Here is a 19,407-nt window from a genome sequence, read left to right on the forward strand (position 1 = left end):
GAGCCGTCAGCGCATTTGGTGGCCATTGGCACATCCAGGTCTGAGCACATCATCACAGCTGCCAGCCCCATCACTGCACCCCGTGTCCACGCTGCAACTCACACCTTTATGTCTCAAGAATTGAAGTTCCCTCCTGTCACTGCTCCAGGAACCGCATTTCGGGACAGGAAGCAGGAAAGGCAAGAGCATTTTTATGACTGTGATGGATTTTGCCAACACGTACTGGAATCATAGAATCATGGAATGGTTTGGGCCGGAAGCGACCTTAAAGAGCATCTAGTTCCAACCCCCTGCCATGGGCAGGGACACCTCCCACTAGACCAGGTTGCTCAAAGGCCCATCCAAACTAGCCTTGGTTCAGGATACGCCTGAAACACTGCGCCAGGCACAGAGATACCATGGGACAGACCAAATTTCCTCTGAACTCCTCGTCCTCCACTCCTTCTCTTGGTGCTTTTCTCCAAGAATAAATAAATAAGTAAATCTCATTTCGTCTCAAACCTGGAAATGCCAGGGGGCTAAATGGAGTTGCTTGAGTCACTTCTCCTTGCTCCTTCCCTCCATCTCTCCTTGCTGGCTCCGACCGATGGCTGAGACACGGCACGAGCAGGGGGAACCTGCTCCCAAAGACGCCTCCCAGAGACTCAAACGCAGCCAACACATTGCCCCGGGTGCCACCAAATTTGCTTTGGCAAAGAGGAGACGACCTCAGAGCCACAGCCCAGAGGTGGACACTTTCTTTTCTCAAAGTCAGTCTAAGCAATGAAAATACAGAGACAGAAAACCCCTGCATCTCCAGCTGGAAAACCAACACCTGGAAACCTGTACAGTGGGAAACCTCAAACTGCTGGCACAACACGGGAGCAGATGATGCTGCATCCACCTTCCATTTCAGTTCCCAAGGCTCCTGGAGATGAGAAGAGCATGGCACACCATGGCCTGGGCACAGTTCACCCAGTGACCATGTACCGGCCGATCCCAATTTGCCAATCCCGGCAGCACGCACATTGCAACGCTGGAACTGTCATCTGCTGCCCTGCCCCAGGGTCTCTGTCGCAGGGCTCAGCGCGCTCCTCTGACTCAACCCTGCAGCCTGTAATAAACCCAGCACAGGAGAAGCCCCGAACCAAACCAGCAGGGCTTCTGCCAGGAGTGACCGAGGTGAACCCAATGGACGGCGGGGCAGAGGTTGAGCAACATCTGCTCAGACCACACCAGGGTGACCTGTGTCCCCGGGCCTGTCTCCGTTGTGTCCCACTGCTGGCGGCGGACACAGGGCAGCTCTGCCGAGGCACAAACACAAGGGAGACAAAGATCTTCAGCTCTACTGCAAGGTAGAACCACGAGGTCAGTCCTTTGCACCTGCCTCTAGAATGACCTCCAGCAGGAGACAGGTTTGGTGGTGAAGCTCTGAGCAGCACAACAACAAAACGCTGGAAGAAGGCAAAGAAGAAAGCTTTGCAACAAGGACTCCAGCAGACTAATCCCTGGATCCCGCAGTGCAGAAACATACAGAAATGTCACCAAACTGTGCAAATATCAGAACCCATTTGCTTGCCTTTCAATAAGCTCTGTATTTCAGTAATTCAATTTTGAAGGTAATTTCCTGATTCAGGCTAATCTCCCTTACTCTGTCCATTTTCCTCTTAACACATCCTGCAGAAGGGCTGCAGGCTGCTGTGTTTATTTGTGTCAATATAGAAACCAGAGGGATGCCATTTCTTCTTATCTATCTGCACATTTTGGTTATGAGAGTCTGTTTGTCACTCTGATAAGAGTGCATCTCTACATTTTAGGAGAGTTAAGACCTTCTGAGTGTGAAGCGGAAGAGACACTTTGATAGAGATTAGACATGAGATGCTGTGCTAAGACGTGCACCCAATGCAGGGGCTCTGGGAAGGTGGCAGGGAGGTGACACAGCTTTTGGCCAATTCTGTACCCTCCTGTAATCCCCTGCTGAAGAAAACTGACCCCCCGGCAGCTCTCGTCCATAGGAGCCCACAGGGAGCACTGGGGTAATCACCTGCTGCAGCAACCTTCTTTTGTGGGACACCAACACCCAACACTAGCTTTGAGATGAAGACTTGCCATCTGATGGAGGGTTTAATACAACACGGCTGCAGGGGAGAGGGTATGAAAGTTCAGGATGATCCCACAGAAGTTGCTGCCACCTCACTGAGCTGTTTCATGGGCTCCAACACTGGCTTGCACCTTCCATTGCCAAGACCTTGGACTTCACCTTCCAACTGTGGACTTCACCTTCCAACTGCTCTGCCCCAATGTGTTCCCTGCAGCCGGCTCCCGTGTTTGCTTGCAGGAATACCAACATGAGGAAACGGGGCCTTCCACAACCATTGTCATGCCCACAGACCAACAAAAACCAGCTCCCTTCTCACGCTAACAGTTCAGAGAAAACGGGAAGGTGACAACAAACAGCTTTTCCAGATAATGTCCCTTCCCAGCCCAGATGCAGCACCACTCCCAGTCCCAGCGAGGGAACGGCAAGGCAAAGCATGGGGCCACCCATCACGTTCCTGTTGAGCTGGTGCCAGGACCATGTTGGTATCTGTAGACGTGACAAGGCAAGACGGAGTCCTCCACTGACATCCTGCCCTGCCAAGGCAGCCTTTGCATTAGCCAACTTTTCTTCAGAAAGCAGATGCAAAACAGCCCTAAATCCATCATACTTCAGGTGCTAATGTAAGTGGGAGATGGTAGATAGGAGAGCTTTGCCTGCCTACGGCTTTCAGCACAGGGCACAAGAGACTTCAATATTAAAAACCCTGTTACAACACTTTGGCTGAACTCCTCTGGCGTATGCATCCAGCTGCTCGAACTTCGATGGCCTGGGGGAAAGGGCACGGCTCCTCCCAACCAGCAGCACCTCGGTGCAAACGGTGGCAACATCACGGAGCAGGAAAAGCACTGGATGCAGCAGAGCCGGGAGCATCTGCTGTCAGGAAATTCCACCCAGGCTGGGGCTGGGCCGCCCCGAGCTGATCCCCAGCCCCAGCCCTGCTCCTGCGCAGCTCTCCAGCGACCAGCACCTTCCCTCTCGGTGCTGGGATCGCCCAGGCGGGTGTGAAGTGGAAACGTGGGGTTCTCTGCCCATTCACCCCAGCTGCGAGATGCTCTGTCAGGGACAGGCGCTGCCTCGTCACCCATCAGATGAAGGGGGGAGGAGGCGGTGGGTGGAAGGGACCAGGCACCGCGATGTGCACGCTCCAGTTTCAGCTCTAACCCTGTCCACGGCCGTAGGCAAGTTAATCATAGAATCACAGAGTATCTCATGTTGGAAGGGACCCATAAGGATCTTCGAGTCCAACTCCCAAAGTTGCACAAGCCTTGTTTGTGTGTGTGTCCCCTCTCTGCCTGGCGCAGGTGTGCTGCAATAATGAATTAAGACAAAAACACCTCTGTTGCTTTGGGCTCTGACTCACACCCACCAAAGCAAAGGACTTCCATGGATGAGGACGTTGGCAGCTGCCAAAGGATGCTGCCCGCATTGCACGGGGCGGGATGAGGCAGCTCAGGCTCCACCACTGTCCCGTTCCCCATGGCACCTGAGAGGATTAGCCCAAACCCATTGAGGTGATTCAAGCCAAGGATGGGAGAGCAGCACCCACCCCCACCAGGCTTGAGAGACTTCTGTGACACCCTTTGGCTGCAAGGAGATGCCTGTCCATGCCAAGGCTGGAGCTGTCTGTGCTGCTCTGGACGTGCTGGATCCTCCAGAGATGGTCGTGGAGGCACACGCATAAAAACACAAAATGCAAAATTCGACTGTTTGCCTGCGCACGCCCCATCTCCAATAGTCTGGTGGAAATCCTGTAGGGACCAAAGCCTCTTCCTTCTTCTCACCTTGCTTTGCCTAACTGTTTTTCCACCCATCTACTTAATTTCACGGGCGCGCCCAAGCCTTCCTCGTCACGCATGGAGAAAAACCACTTCCACTCCTCTTCTCCCATCACGCCATCTCAAACGCCCTCAAATCCTGCAAATCACTCACGGCTGCCTGACGAGAGGCTGCGAGAGCCAAAAGGTCAGGGAGATCTTATTGAGGTCAAAGCGATGCCAAAAAGGACTTTGTTTTCTGCTCCTCGCGGTCGCTGGGGTGGGTCACATCCCTCGCAGGGCTCCTGCATCTCCGGCATTCAGGCAGCTGCATCCTCCCGTTGCTCTGGAAAAAACGCGATGGTGGCGGAGACTCCACAGAGCAACAGAGGCCGTCGGGAGCCTCGTGGCCTCTCCCCTTGTCCCCATTATCATGAGAAATCACAGCAGCGGAGCTCCGGGGAGGCGAGCGGCAGGGGCAGTCACTCCCTCCAGGCACCAGGACACCATAAATCATGCCCATATTCTCCCCCTGCCAAGGTCCGCTGGCTTCGCTGCCTCCCCATCCCAGCGCCTGTTTTCTCTGCTGCTTATCTCAAATTAGGAAATCCACGGGAATTGCAGGCTGGGGAAGCTGTTTGTCAAGAGCCTCCAGCCCTCGTGGGGATTTTTTTTTTTTTTTTATGAGGGACTTTTGGTTTAGTTGCTGCTTTGTTTTCAAACCCTCGGCTGTCTGCTTGCAGTGGGAGTTTGCTGGAATCAAAACTGGAGAAAAGCTCTTGGAATTCACCCGGAGAACAAAAGGGCTTTTGTGCAGGAGGATTTGGAGGACGCGGCTGCTTTCATTGCCGCTACCTTCATTTCTGTTTTCTCTCTGCCAAAGAGCACCTGCCGGCGGGGCCGGAGGAGGTGGGCTGCCATCTGTGTCCGGGGTGGGGGACGCACAGGCAAGAGGACGGACGCCTCCCGCGCCCGCAGGCAGCAGAAACTGAGCGCTGCAGGCAGGAGCACGAAGTGTTTTCCAAACGTTCATGCACGGTGGCACGCAAGGCTTTCCCCAGCCTTTCGGCCAAGCTTGGTGCTCCTGGAGGGTGGGCTCTGCTCTCGGGGTAGCGGCGGCACCCCGAGATGCCTCCCAAGGGACGGGCACGCCGGGGGGTGCTGCCACGCGACGCAGACCCACGGACGAGGGGCTGAAGCTCCCACGGCCAACGTGTGAGCGGGGATGCTGCGGGCTCACCCGCAAGCTGGGCATCGCTCGGGGTGGGATCTTAGAATGGTTAAGAGTTGGAAGGGACCTTAAAGCCCGTCTCGTTCCAACCCCCCTGCCACGGGCAGTGACACCTCCCACCGGACCAGGCTGCTCAAAGTACTCCACTTGCTTTTCTTTACTTCCCCTTATCCACCAAGATTTCACCGCAAAACGCCACAGTGAGCGACCACACGCAGCAACAGGGCTCTGAGCAACGCCCCCCAGGAACACCCAGCAGGCCCCAGCGACTCTCCTACAGTCAGCATGAAAGCAGGTGCCCCGTCTGCCTCAGCCACGGCAGGAGCAGGATTTGCCTTAAATCCACCACCTGCAAACACTTTCATGTTTCCCAAACCCACCGCTCCCTGGAAAATTCAACAGACTAAAGGAGCATCCGCCTCCTTTCCCCAGGGCTCAGTCCCCGACTTTCTCAGGCCCGGCTGCCGGGGGGCGAGATGGATGCCCTCCCCATCAGACAGGCTTTTTGCTCGAGCTCTCCCTCCAGTTTCAATTTTGCTTTCCAGGGTTTTTAAATGTGCTCGGTGCAGCTGGGATTTTCTCCCAATGGGTCCTGCACAGTGATTTTTTAAAGAAGCGTCGCTGGCGGAGCGAGGACCCTGCCGCAGAGCTTCATTTCCCCTGAAAAACCAGATCGGCTTCTGCATCTGCCCCGGCTGCACAGACGCCGAGGGGTGACGGGTCCGTGTGCCCGGCAAAGCGGGCGAGGGGCAACCGCCCCAGCAGCGCCGGCACCCCCCTTCCCGAGCCAGGGCCTCTTGGAGCCCCCAGAAGCGCTGCCAGCCCGGCAAAATGCAAACGCCTTTGGAAAACGAAGGTGACATTTCCACCCGCTCGCTGATTTCTGCTGTGCTGCAGACTCAAAAGCTCGATTCAGGCTTGCGGCTCCTGCTGTGGAGGTTCTTATGTCTGGATGGTGCTTACATTTAAGCACGTGCTTACCGGGAGCACACGTTCCTATGAAGGCTGTATTAAGTGCCAGGCTGAGCAGGAACACGTACGTAAAGGCTGTGCCTTTGCAAGAGCTGCAGCAAGTGTCTGTCCCCTGGGCACCCGGCTGCAGGGTTCATCCCATTTCCCAGACACATCTGCCAAAATGGACATCCCACACACAGGCACTGGGGGACGTCCCTCTGCAAGCGGTGGTGTCTCCTCACCCGGGAGGTACCCGAGATGCTGCCCCGCAGCGTCCCCTGGCAAAGCGATGTGGGCAGGCGCTGAGGCTTGTTCAGCCAAAAATGAGGCAGGAGGTTTAAACATGGGAAAAGCAGGACTTGGCTAAATCAGGAGGGTGTGATGGGCAGGAAGGTCTCCCCTGGGGACCCCAGCAAACTGGCCCTTTGGGGTGTCACTGTCCCCAGGAAAGCATGCGCGGTTACTCGTCCTTCAGCTCTGAACCGCTGCTGCTCCCCATGTGTTAATGCAGCTCCATTTCTCTGCAGAGATGCTTTTGCTTCCTAAGCAGGATCACACCGCGTCTGCGGGATGCAGGATCGCACCGCGTCTGCGGGATGCAGGATCGCACCATACTCCAGGATGCAGGATCGCACCATACTGCGGGATGCAGGATCGCACCGCGTCTGCAGGATGCAGGATCGCACCATACTGTGGGATGAAGGATCACACCATGTCTCCAGGATGCAGGATCACACCATACTGCGGGATGCAGGATCACACCATGTCTCCAGGATGCAGGATCACACCATGTCTGCGGGATGCAGGATCACACCATGTCTGCGGGATGCAGGATTGCACCATACTGCGGGATGCAGGATCGCACCGCGTCTGCAGGATGCAGGATCGCACCATACTGCGGGGTGCAGGAATGCACCATGTCTGCAGGATACAGGATCGCACCACACTGCGGGATGCAGGATCGCACCGCGTCTGCGGGATGCAGGATCGCACAATACTGCGGGATGCAGGATCGCACCATACTGCAGGATGCAGGATCGCACCATACTGCGGGATGAAGGATCGCACCATGTCTGCGGGATGCAGGACCACACCGCGTCTGCAGGATGCAGGATCACACCATGTCTCCAGGATGCAGGATCCCACCGTGCCTGCGGGATGCTCGTCTTGGTGTCATCACCCTCACAACAGGACAGAATAAAATCCAATCAATAGCACGGGGCGATCTGAGCTATGGTTTTATTTCTGTTACCGGGTGCTCCAGGCAGCCACAGGAGTCTCATTTTACCAAGCACAGATTTAATTTGCTCAGCATATTGTACACGTTGGACGCTTAAACCACACCGCTATCAGCCATCTTCTACTGCTGATGCTGCATATAAAACTTGGGTTTATCATGTCCTGCCCACGAGTAAAGCCACCTTAGGGCAAAAAGGGCAATTTATGTTCCAAAGAGAGAAAACTGCCCATTGATTTGGTCATTTTGCAAGTTATAGAGTATTGATATCTTTTACAGCCAAATGGGAATAGCCATGGAAATAGAGGAATGTGCCACAAGACATTTCTTTAATGATTATCTTCACCCTCTGCAGAAGGTCCCTGATGAACAGGAGGGCTACGTTAATCCTCGTGGTCTAGCATCCACTGTGCTCCTCAGGGGAAAATAGCACCTCTGGGTTGAAAAGGTTTAATAAATAGTGCCAAAGTTGTACAAGACGCCTCTAGACTGAATTACTGCTCTTCAGTCCCCAAGTTGTGCTGTTCTGTTTGGCAGCTGGCAACTGTTTGTTTCAATTAAAAGTGCTGAACAGAAGACAATTTTAGGACCACTTTCCTTTACTGCGGTGCAAATAACACTCAGAAGCATTTCCAATCAACACCTAATTTTCTTCCCAGTGAAATGCTGCTCACGCTCCGTCCTTCACTCGTGGCTCAGGCCAAGCAGATGAGTTGATCAGGACTCTGGTGGCAATCTCGCCCGGAGGTTGTCCTGCACTAGAAGAACGCCGCGGCAGCCGCAGCGCTGGCACGGCAGGAGAGGACCCGCTTCCTTGCTTAACACCTTCTCATGGGGAACTTCTGTAAAGGTTCAGCCAAATATAGTGAAGAAGTTTTCAACATGGTCAAGACTTTGACCAATGTGCCTTTGTGCCACCCTGTCAGACAGCTCTCTCTTGCTATTCCGTTTTTTACTTAAGAGCTTATTTGCTTATTTTTGTACCTAAATTATTAAAGATGGTATTTGACGGTTCTGGACAGCGGAGATGGGAGGAACTAACTCATGCTCCCTCTGCTGGCAATGCCTCCCAGCAAACGTGTAGGTCCTACTTTAAAAACACAGAGGAACCCTACCCTATTTGGAGTGAGAAGCCAAGGCCAGCTGCAGGAAAGCCAAACCCACGTCCCCTCAGCGCTCCGGCACCCACCCAGGTCTCCAGCACCGCAACTTGGGGCACTATCCCAACACCGGAGCAGGACAGGAGGCACCAGCAGAAGAACTACAACGACAGCAGCCACCCCAAGAACCCGCCGATGGCAGCGACGGGCAAGTGCCGGAGCTGCTCCACCACCACTGCGGCACCAGCAAGTCTGTCCAACCACCACCGTAAGCGTCTCGGTCCTGCAACTGCTGCGGCAATGTCTCGGTCCTGCAGTCACTCCAGCAACGTCCCTGCGCAGAGGAGGCGGCGCAGGGAGCTCACAGCCCAGCATGCCAAGGGCTGCAGGACGCAGCTCTCGGGGCTCCCAGGGAACCTCTTCCAAGTTCAAACAGATTTCTGCCGGAGGTCAGAGAGCAACGGACTTCCAGCCCTGCCTCCAGACACCTGCTAACAGCAGACACTTGCTTCCATGCCATATAATAAAGTAAAGCAAGTAGTATGTAAAGAATAAAAGCCTTTCCCCAGTTTTTATCATGCAATTTTATTTCAGTTTGGAAAACATGCTGAAGAAAGGCATTACTGCACGGTACTGTGGCAGAAGGCAGCAAGTCTTGTCCTTTTCCCAATAAAGCGTCTCTGACACAAGCAGGCAGATTTTTTTCTATCCACATATGTCCATGTGGATCAAACCCCACCAGGTTACATCTCTCCACCCAGCCTTCTAAATCAGGAGCTGTAAATACAAAACCCCCTTTATAAGCCTTTCCCTCAAAGCCTCCACACAACTCCCTGTGCGAGGTTCCAGACTGTCGTCTCAGTTATGTGCACACACGCTCGCAAACACAATACTGCTTTCTACGTCGCAGGAGCAGATAAGCAGAAATGGGAAAAAAAGAAAGCAAGAGAAAGCCGGGTAGCATAAATCATCGACGCAGATCCATAAAGTCCATCCTACTTAGCAACCAGGACAAAATACATCCCCAGCCTTGTAAATTGTTATGTGTGTGCTCAGTCCCCGGCACATTCAGTCCCACTGACTCCTGCAAAAGGACCCGAATGCTCCAAGTCCAGCACGTGAGCAAGTAGTTTCAAGATCAGGGCACGAAAAAAAACCAAAACCCACAAATAAATAAAAATCCTGTTCAGCGTCTCTTTTAAGGGGAAAGAAAAAAATTCCTCAGACCCCACTCATCCAAATGAGGGCCCTGCTTGGCTCCAGCTGCTCTGCATCGGCTCTGATTCAATCTCCCAGATTGCTCCCTGCGCTTCAGCTGCGGCAATGCCTTTTTAAAGCCAGCTCCTGGAAAACTGAACCCCCCCAACACTCTGTTGCAGGAGGTGCTGGCCAGGGGGGTAGATGCTTGCACAGGATGGGCCCTAAATGAGCGTGTGACAAGGTAAAGTAAATGCTATTTGCTGCTGGAAGCGCTGGCATTGTTCTGGAGTCGGGGCAGGAAGAGCGAGAGGTGGAATGCTCTCCTATTGCAGGAAGCTGTTCCAGCCTCTTATCAGACAGAAAGCTTCTGATTTCTTGCGGGGGAAGTACCAAATGTTTTTGAGGGGAAGAAAAAATAAAAAAAAATCATCACATGCTTAGCTATAAAGGAAGCTGCCTAATGACATGAATGAAACTGGAGTCATGCTACGTGGAAGCAAGTTGCTGTGCTGCCGAGCTCAGGTGGCTTCTAGCAAGGGCATGTCCCCGCACTGTCACCCTGGGGAGGCGCGAGCCCAGAGGTCCCTCTCCTTGACAAAAAGGTGCCTGCTGTGAATTCAGTCTTTCTTGTCTCCAGAGAGCGACTTACTACTAATCATCTCTGAGCGTGGCGTCTGTGTCACCCTCCCCAGCTGCCAGGGGCTATTTTGGGCTCTCCCTCCCGCTCGGACGCGGGTCTGCCATGTCCTCTCCCGCAGTGGCACCGCACCGGGCCGCTCGCCCACCCCATGCGTAAAACTGATCCCTTGGCAGGCGTTCACGTTCTCCCTAGAGATGGTCCAAGTTTTATTAGCGATGAGCAAATGACTGGTGTCCTTGGGAAAGGTAAGGAAGTCAGAGTCTGTGTTAATTGCCTTTATTTTTTTTTTTTCTTCTGGAGGGTATCTCCCAAAGGACAGCTCTGTGCCACACAGAATGGTTCTCTGCTTACATAAGGACCTGTAGATATAATGGCTGTCAGGGCTTATTGCAAACATCTCTGGGCAAACTTCAGTTTTAAGTATGTTCACTGTTTTATCAGACTTTGGGCTTTATTTGAGCCAAGCGCTCTCTGTCTCCAGCCTGGTTTCTCCTGGTAGGTTATTAGGAGAATATGGTTTCCATCTCTTATAGTTAAAAAGCAGAAAACACTTTGGAACAGGTTGAAAAAAAACAGTCTCTAGAGCATTGGCTTTCTTCTTTAACAGGCTACTCTGTCAGCCCTCTGCTTGTTAAATGAGAGAAAAATCTGTGGGCATGCAGTGAAGGTCAATCTTGTGGTTTTTGAAAACATTTAATTAGTACGGTTAAGTACTGAGGTCTGCTTGGGAGCGAGCTTCTGCATTAACCATCAGCATCTCGCGATGCGGAGCAGCAAAGCGGCGAGAGGGGACGGCAGGTTGAGTCTCCACGTCCAAAACTTCAGTGGTGGCCAAGCTTAGGATGAAAACTCTTCCTTGTCCTGTTGCTAGCTCCAAAACCCGCGTGGGGTTTGGAAATCAAGCTGAGATCCCTGCACATCGCTGACGGCACAGAGCCCCGGCTGGCCACGTCCAGGCCGCCTTGTGCAGGGTCTGGGGTTGCCCATTGCACCTTCAGGGCTACCAAAAGCCCTGTGCTGCGGCTTGGGCTTCTGCTGAGGCATTTTTGGCAAAGTCCTGAGGCTCAGGGCTTAAATAAATCTACTTAAGATGTAGCTTTGCCCACAGGGGTCCTGGCGTTTTGATGCCAGCGTGTAAAGTCCCTGTCTTTTCCGCCTAACTGGAAGAAGGGGGACGGCTGTTCTCGGCTCCTACAGGTGTTTCACTCCTTGCGTAAAATGACAATAAATGTCACGTATCCGTGCTTTAATCCCTGGGCAGCAGCACGCAGGAATGCCGCGCTCACAGGCTGACACTGCCTTTTGAAAAGGCCACAGCATCAGCTGTCTGAAAGACGAAATCCGTTCCAGCCCTTACAAAGTCCAACTTGGTTTTATTTCTTCGTACTTCTGCAGCGTTGGAGACCCTAATTGCAGGCAATTAAAGCAGCCCTAGGAAGAAAGGGCTGTGTTGAAATCAAAGCTGGAAAGCGTGCCTCTGCGGGGCTGCCCGCTGCCAGCGCTGGAGAAGAGCCCCGGGAAGAAGGAGCCGGTGCCAAGAGCAGCGCCAGGCGCTGCACAAGCCCTCGGCGGGGCCAGTGCCAAAAGGACCTTCTCATCTCCTGCGCCCTGGGTTTCCAGCGAACGCTTCACCTCCTACATGCAAGCACTTGTGCGAGCAGGCAAGTCTAGCGGGCTCCCAGCGGGGCTCCTGCGTATGAGAGACGGGAGATGCTGATGAGAGCAGATACCGTGGAGCACGTCCAGGGGAAGAAACCCAGTCATCAGTGTGGCGTTTGCCTTTAAAATTCCCCCTCTCTCTTTCTTTATGGTGCTGGTACTCTGGGAAGTTTGTCTTTGCCAGATGGGGACTTCCATTACTTTTAGAGCTGTCAGAACAACAAAAGACTTTTGAGTCATTTTCTCTATCTGACCTTGAACTACTGGAGAAGCCATAAACATTCTTAAGAAGAATGATAACATGGAGCAGAGCTGTAACTTTAAAATATAACTTGTTGCTTGAGTGTCAAACCCTGCTGAAAACACACAAACGAGGAACTTTGGGATCAGACCCCTCTGCAGGATGAAAATAAGCGCAAAAAAACACGTTGCCTGGGACTTCCACAGAAGAACAGCCAGATGATGCTCTGAGGCCGCTTGGCCCTGATAAGCATTGTTTCATTGAGTGCAATTACATATTTTTGTTTAGAAAAAAGATTCTCCTTCAAGAGCAGCTCCCAAGTCTCTGCTGACTCAGCCTTCATTAAAGGCCTCTTGCTGCAGCCACAGTGAAGCGTTGACTCCTGTACTATTTTCTATTGCTGCCTTATCTTTGGCATCTCATCTGCAACTTCTGCTGGTTTGTGTTGGTTTTTGTTGGTTTTTTTTTTCTTTCCACTGGTTTCATCTGAGTGCAGTAGAAGTGGATGCTGCTTGGGCTTTGGCTCTTCTCATGACTTCTGATCTGCTGGGGTGCAGGCTAGGAAAACCTAGCCTCCATTACCAAATTGCAGGCTAAGTAGGCTAACCAAACAGCAACGGCAAGAAACTGGATCCGCTCTGCTCAGTGAAGTCTTTCTGCTCAAAGAGTGGGGGAAAAAAAGCTTTCTGTCTGTGGAATCTTTCTTACAAATATGAAACTCTACCTCTGCTGCAGAGGCTGCTCCCTCCAGCTGTTTGCACAACGCTCCGTGGGCTTCACTGCGCTCGGCTGCCCACAGCATCCTCGGGAGCTGTGGCCATCGCTCCTACAGCAACTGGGCGCAGGGGAAACTGAGCAGCTCCCACCCCAAAACTGCTCTCCTGACACTGCTCTTCCCGTGTTTATACAAACTCAGGCCCTTACTTGGCTACGGGATGCAAATCCAGAGCAATGCTCAGCCACAGCTTTGCTGGCACCAGTAGACCAAGATGCACAAGTGGCTCCTTGGAGCTTCCCTAAAGGACGGTCAGCATCTGCTTGCGACGTCTCCAAAGCAAAGATGACTCAAAAGTGCTTTAGCACCCCAGAGACTGTCACGGTGGGACGAACCCTCTGAAACACCAACTGGGCATTTGGAATTTCTAGCTTAAAAGAAAGGACAGCTTTAACTTTGGCTCTGAGGCAAATGAAAGCCCTACAAGCGAGAGTCTCGGGCTTCTCCTCTCCAAATTGCTTTTTACCGAGCCAGCATTACTGAGCAGAAGGCGTTTTTCCATTTGCACTTGTCAACATGCAGAATATTGTGGATTTGGAAGACAAAAGCAATTAAAAAAAAAAATCTTTTTGCACAATGAGTAGATATGGAAACTGCACTGCGTGGCCTTCACCACTCTGCCGCCACAGAGCATAATATCCAGCGTGGCACCGCTCCAGGGCCCTGGATCTGCGTCCCTGCTAACACCACTCTAGCTGATAATGCTCATCCCTTCAACTGGTCCCAGACAGGCCCTAAGGAAGGCAGCTAAGTAACTCTACAGGTAATGAAACTTTTTTTTTTTTTAATTATAGCTCTGGCCACATCTAAAATTAAAAGAACAGTCCTGCAACTTATCCGGCCACCGGAGACTGACTCAACGCTTTCTATAATGATGCTGCTGGTGGCCACGCTGCCAACTCATACAATGCACCGATTGTCCCCCAAAACGTGAGTGACGGCAGTAAGGGACACCCGTGTGCTCTGGTTTTTACCCCTTTCCCTCAGTCGGGATGACTGTGACCTGCCCGGGCCGAGCGCGGGGCAGCCCCGCGGGTGCTTTGGCTCCCTGGGAGCTGAGATGCGGAGCTTTGCCTTGGGCACGGGAGGAGAGCTGCAGAACTGCGAGTTCATGGGGTGAAGGCAGGGAACCCCACGGCAAAGGGCTGGGAATCACGGCCGTGCCCCGTGACGGGGGTGACAGGCACTGTGTTCGCAGAGGAGGGCTGCACGCGTGTTCCCACTCCTGCACTACCTGAGCTCCCGTGCTATTTTTCTTTTTCCTTCTTTTTCCAACTTAAAAAAGGGAGTCGAGCTTGTTCCAGAGGTGGTGGTTTTAAATCCATTTCTGAGAAGCTTCTATAGGTGGTGTTAGGGCTCTTTTCAGCAAGAGGAAACAGACAGGTGACATCAAATGTATGTATTGTTTGGGGAAAAAAAAGGCAACTTTTTAGTCATCTTGTCTATTTGCAACCACAGTACACAGAATTTGCAAATCTGCCATGTGCCTTTGAAGGTAATTGTGTTCCACTAATGCCAATACTCTTGCAGGAATGAAGTGTCTCATCTCTCTAAATTACTCCTGTGGTTTTAATTGAGTATCATTTGCTGCACCTTAGCAGCTTGTGTGTGTGTCATGGGAGGGAATTCACCCCAAAGGAAGCTCCATTATTTTTTTTTTTTGGTGACTAAAGTAACAAACGAGCAAGCCTTACTGTGGCAGTGACAAACCTAAACTTTCTTCAGCTGGGAGGAGACAGCAGATCTTTGCTCCTTCTTCCCTGCAACTTATCACTTTCATTGCTGTAATTACTTCTATGGTTTGAGCTTTTTAAATGCTTGTGTCTTCCTGGCCCTGCCCAGCACCGGGGAGCTGCTGCCCACTCCAGCATGTCGCTGGCTGTTGGGACGTGGGGACAGGGCACCCTGAAAATGTAATTTGGCTTTTGCACTCCCATTTTTTGGGGTGAAGGATGAGGGCTCCATCCCTGCACAGCCCATCAGCTGGAGGGGCTGGCTGTCCCTGTCCCTGCTCGCCCAGCTGTGCACAGCACTGATTTGGCACCATTTCTAGCTTAATCCCTTCTACCCCAACTAGCTGGTTTTTTTTTTTTCTTTTCCCATACTGGTTAATTCCTCTGTTGCATGAGACTTTTAAACCTCTTTCTAAATGTCTGACCCATCTCCAGCACAAAAGCGGTACAGCAGAGCAGGCAGCACACGCAACCAGGCGAAAGAATAATTCTGCATGCTCCCCGTCCTCCCCCCCAGAAAAAAAAATTAAAAAAAAAATCAAGAGCTTGACCTGGAACCGGCTGCGTTTGCTGCCAGACGAGGCCTTGCCGGGCTCGCACCTCGCTGGCTGTGCCACAGCTCCGCTCGCCCTGCCCTTGCCCGGCGCGGGTGCCATGGGAGGGTGCTGGTGGCGAGAGGCTGAGGTGGAGCCAGGGAGGCAAAACTGCTCATTGCACAACCCCCGGCAGCCTCACACTGCTCACCAGTTAATCTTACACCAGCAAAAAACTGCCACCTACCTAGGATGGGGGGGGGGGGGTTCTATTAAAAAAGAAAAAAAAAAAAAAAGCTTCCATTTAGGCTTTACATCTGCCCCACTACTAGCTGGGGGCGGGGGGGGGGGAAGGGAGCATTTTACATAAAATGTAGTATTTTGAATAGGTGCAGGGCCTTTGGTCAAAGTCCATAGGGTACACGCTCAGCCAGCATCACGTGGGACGTGGTTCTCATAATCTCGGGATCCCTCTTCAGCTGGAGCAGGGAAAAAAAAATGTATTTGAAGAAACAAAGTCTAAGAATTAGGCATGAGATCAATGGATAGCAATATTTAGTAGTTAAATGTACCTCATTTCAATGTACTATTTATGAATTAGTGCTCTAACGGGAACTGCTCCCCCTTCCCTTTTCTTATTTCAAGGGAGAAATTTGCATATTTGCAGCTCGCTTCTCTGATGTGGGCTTCGTGAGTGAGTAATTCCCCCATTACAATGAATTTTGAAGACTCTTGAATGTATCTGCTGTCACGAGAGTTCAGATTTATAGCCTCAAACTGTGTTTAGCTTGTAATTAATATGGACTTCCGCATTTTTTTTTTCCTCTTCCAGAATAATATCCTATTAGTCATGACAGCCAATGTGCCACATTTGGGCAACGATTCAACTCCTTCTGAGCTACCACCACCACCAAGTCCCACTTCTCCGGAGTGGGCTCTTCTCTGAAGGTGAGAAATGGACCGTAGGGACCCCTCTGTGCTTGGGGAAATCTTCTTTTCTAGGAACTAAAACTAAAAATACCATTCGGCAACTTAAAGAGAAGGAATGAAGGTAGAAATGAGCATGGACCCGGTGGCGTCTTTCTGACTTGATCTGTGTTTTGACTTGACCGCGAAGTCTTAGGGAGTCCACCAGGGCACAGGTGAGGTGGCCCAGTACTGCAGGTGGGATGCTGACGGCATCTGCTGGTTTCTGCTATGGAAGGGGCTGGAACGAAACTGTTGCTTCCCAACTCCAGGGAGAGTTTTACCTTCCACAACCCGTGCTATGGCTGTGCAGAAAGCAGACCCCCTCTGCTGCTTTGCACGGCACAGGTAGGGCTCTGAGCGGTTCCGCCCTCTTAACTAGGTGAGATTCCTTGCAGGGAGTAAGTCTTATCAGAGAATAACCCTCCCGATTACTGTCCCCCTGACAAGCGGCATTGAAAGAAAATTAATCTCTGGCAAATTCTCAGAACAACTTTGGAAATGATTCAAAGCAGGGAGAGGGCTCTGCAGCTCAGCAGCTGGCTGAAGCTCTGTGCAGTATTTTAGAAAGCTGACGAGGAACCTCCTGTGCAACGCATGAAAACTGATCCTGAAATGCAGATTATGTCTCCCTTAATTCATCCTGAAGAACGATACCTCTGGTGCAAACCCTGGAGCTGAAACCCCTTCCCAAAGCAAAACCTCAGCCTGAACAGCTGAACTTGGAAAACTTATCTGTGTAAGGAATTCAAACTTAGACACTGGTATTGCAGAGCATGAGAGGGATGGAAAACGGATTCAAGAATGATGCCATTCATTGAGATCGTGTTTTGTGGGTTGGCTACTTGTATTTTCCCATTTTCCTGGTACCGGGAAGGACGGAGAAGGCCAGTGCTGGCAGGCGTGGGGGCTAAGTGGCACCCAGGGAGAGCGGGCTGCAGGGCCACCACCATGGCTCCCTGCCCATCACCGGCTCCGTGCCATCAGGCTTTCCCACCCCGGGACCTTCTGGGGACCTCCGGGAAGGGGCTGCCCCCCACCCAGACCCTGCCCCCCCGCAGGTCTCTCAGGGACCCTCCGGCGAGCAGCGGCGTGCTGTGGGTATCATTCAGTTCAATTTTGCATTATCAAACTTCCTTGGCTCTTTCTATTGGAAACTTTTACAATTCTCTGCTTGGCTGGAAAAGATGACTGCAGCAAACCCAAATTAGGAATAAATTATACAACAACTTTACATTTTTCTTACAAAGGAAAACTGTGTGGCAAGAGCTGTGAAAGCACCTCCTTCCTATGTCCTCCCAGCAAGGCTTAGAGTGGAAGGCCACTGACTTCACAGATGTCTTTAAAAAAAAAAAAAAAAAAACAAACCCAAACCAACACAACAAAATGCCCCAGTCCCAGTTCGGGAGCTGCTCTGCTACTGGGCCGTGCATCATCCCTCGCCCCCGACTCCCCAAAACGTGCGAGGGCTGCAGAATGCAAGAAGAGCCAGCTGCAATATCAGCCCCAAACATTGCAAAGAAGCTCCAAACGCTGCATCTGCGTGGCCGCTCGCTGACATATGTGCATCTATTTTCACAATGAATGGCCAGAGCAACAACTCCTCCTGAAACATCCCAGCCTGCTCTTGCAGGGACTATTGCATTCCCACAGCATTTTTGCAATATTAAATTCTCCGCCTCCTCCCACCCTCTCACTCCCCCCCCCCCCTCCCTTGCAGGACACAAGGCAGAGCCACTCCGGAATAATCAAGTTAAAAAAAGCAAGATTAAACCTTGCCCACCGCACTGGCAAAAAAAATAAAAAATAAATCAGTGTTGTCCCCTACCCAAACACGCCCCTCCCGCTCCATCCCGGGGGCCGAGCCCTCCTCTAAATGCTAAATAAAGCAGCCCTTCTGCATGCTCTCGGCGAGCTGGTGTTACAAACCACACTGCTGCCTCTGACCAAAAGTTACCAAATATTAAAGGGGGGGTGGGGGAGAAATCAGTGGAAAATGATCTCAGTGCTGGCACAAGAACAATACTTTCCCATGGAAACATAGGTATATATTTAATTCCTGCTAACTCCACTCGAGTTTCACCTTTCGGCCCCCTCCGCGGACTTTCTTTAGGAAAAGTTTCCTTTTAATTTTTTGCGCTTGCAATTAGCTGCAATCCGCCTGCATCGCGCCCGCTTTGCATTGCACATGCACGCCACCCGCCGCATCTCCGCCACCCCCCCCTTTTTTTTTTTTTTTTTTTTTTTGTAATCTGGCCCTCACCCTGCGGGAGGCTCCGCACCCCCCCGCGGAGGAGCACATAACACCCCCTCCAACCCCCCCCCCCCGCCTTCCCCTTTCCGCCCCCCCCCCCCCCACCGCCAACCCCAGGGCGCAGCCGATCCGCGGGTGTTTGCGCGGAGGCGCAGGGCGAGCAGGAAATGCGCCGGAGCAGCCTCAAACTTCAAAATGCGATTGCATCCCGAAAAATGCATGCATGCATGCATGCACGCGTGCACCGGGGGGGAGGGAGGGTGTGCAAAAAAATTAAAAATACCCCCAAATATGCATGCAGGGCTGGTTGCAGAGCTGCAAGGAAGAGCCGCGGGAGCCTTACCTCTGGCCTGAGACATTTTCCCCCGTGCTTTGGTGGGGGAAGGGAGCACAAAAGACTTTGCCTTTTTCTCTCCTCGGGAGCGAGTTTAGCAACAAAGATGCAAAACTGCTCAATCTTCCTGCAAAACGGGAGTTGTCCTGAGCGGCTGCAGCGCTGGGGGGGGGGGGGGGGGAGGTTGGAGGGGAAGGGGGGGGGTGTTGGTGCAATTGCAGGCTCTGCAGGGCAGGGTGCGGGGCCGGGGGGTGTCCTGCCCCCCCCCCCCCGCTCGCCGCGCTCGGGCAGGGCTGCGCTGCACCTACATGATGGGCCGGGGCTGGCAGCGAGAAAACCTCCCCAAACTTGGAGCTGGGGGGGGGGGAGGGGGGGGGAACGGGGGACGGGACGCGGAGGGGGGGGAACGGACGCGCAGTGCGCAGGCGCGGTGCCGACGGCCGCCGCGCAGCCGCTTGGGGGCTGTAGTCCCGCCCGCCGGCCCCTTCCTGCAGGGGGGGGCCGCGGGGCTGCGCGCCCGCGGAGGCGGGGGGAAGGCTGCGCGGGAAAAGGTGTGGGGGGGGCAGCGCCCGCGGAGGATGCGGGAGGGTGGGGGAGTGAAACGGCTGCGGAGGATGCGCGGAGGGAAGGAGCGCCTGCGGAGGATGCGCGGAAAGAGGCGGGGGGGGTGTGGGGAGGCAGCGCCCGCGGAGGCTGCGCGGGATTGGGGGCGGGGG

The 19,407-nt window shown here is 52.9% G+C and overlaps 1 protein-coding gene across 1 annotated transcript in view; it reads right to left on the reverse strand.

Annotated features, from left to right (window-relative positions):
* The window catches only part of MAP2K6 (mitogen-activated protein kinase kinase 6), a 43,743-nt gene extending 24,708 nt beyond the window's left edge, over nucleotides 1–19,035 (reverse strand). The window contains exon 1 of the mRNA XM_074607881.1: nucleotides 18,701–19,035. Within this exon, the coding sequence (XP_074463982.1) occupies nucleotides 18,701–18,716 (16 nt within the window). The 5' untranslated portion in view covers nucleotides 18,717–19,035. The remainder of the gene's footprint in view (nucleotides 1–18,700) is intronic.
* Nucleotides 19,036–19,407: the final 372 nt, after the last annotated feature.

The sequence above is a fragment of the Larus michahellis genome, chromosome 14 (assembly GCF_964199755.1).
Source record: "Larus michahellis chromosome 14, bLarMic1.1, whole genome shotgun sequence".
NCBI lineage: Eukaryota > Metazoa > Chordata > Aves > Charadriiformes > Laridae > Larus > Larus michahellis.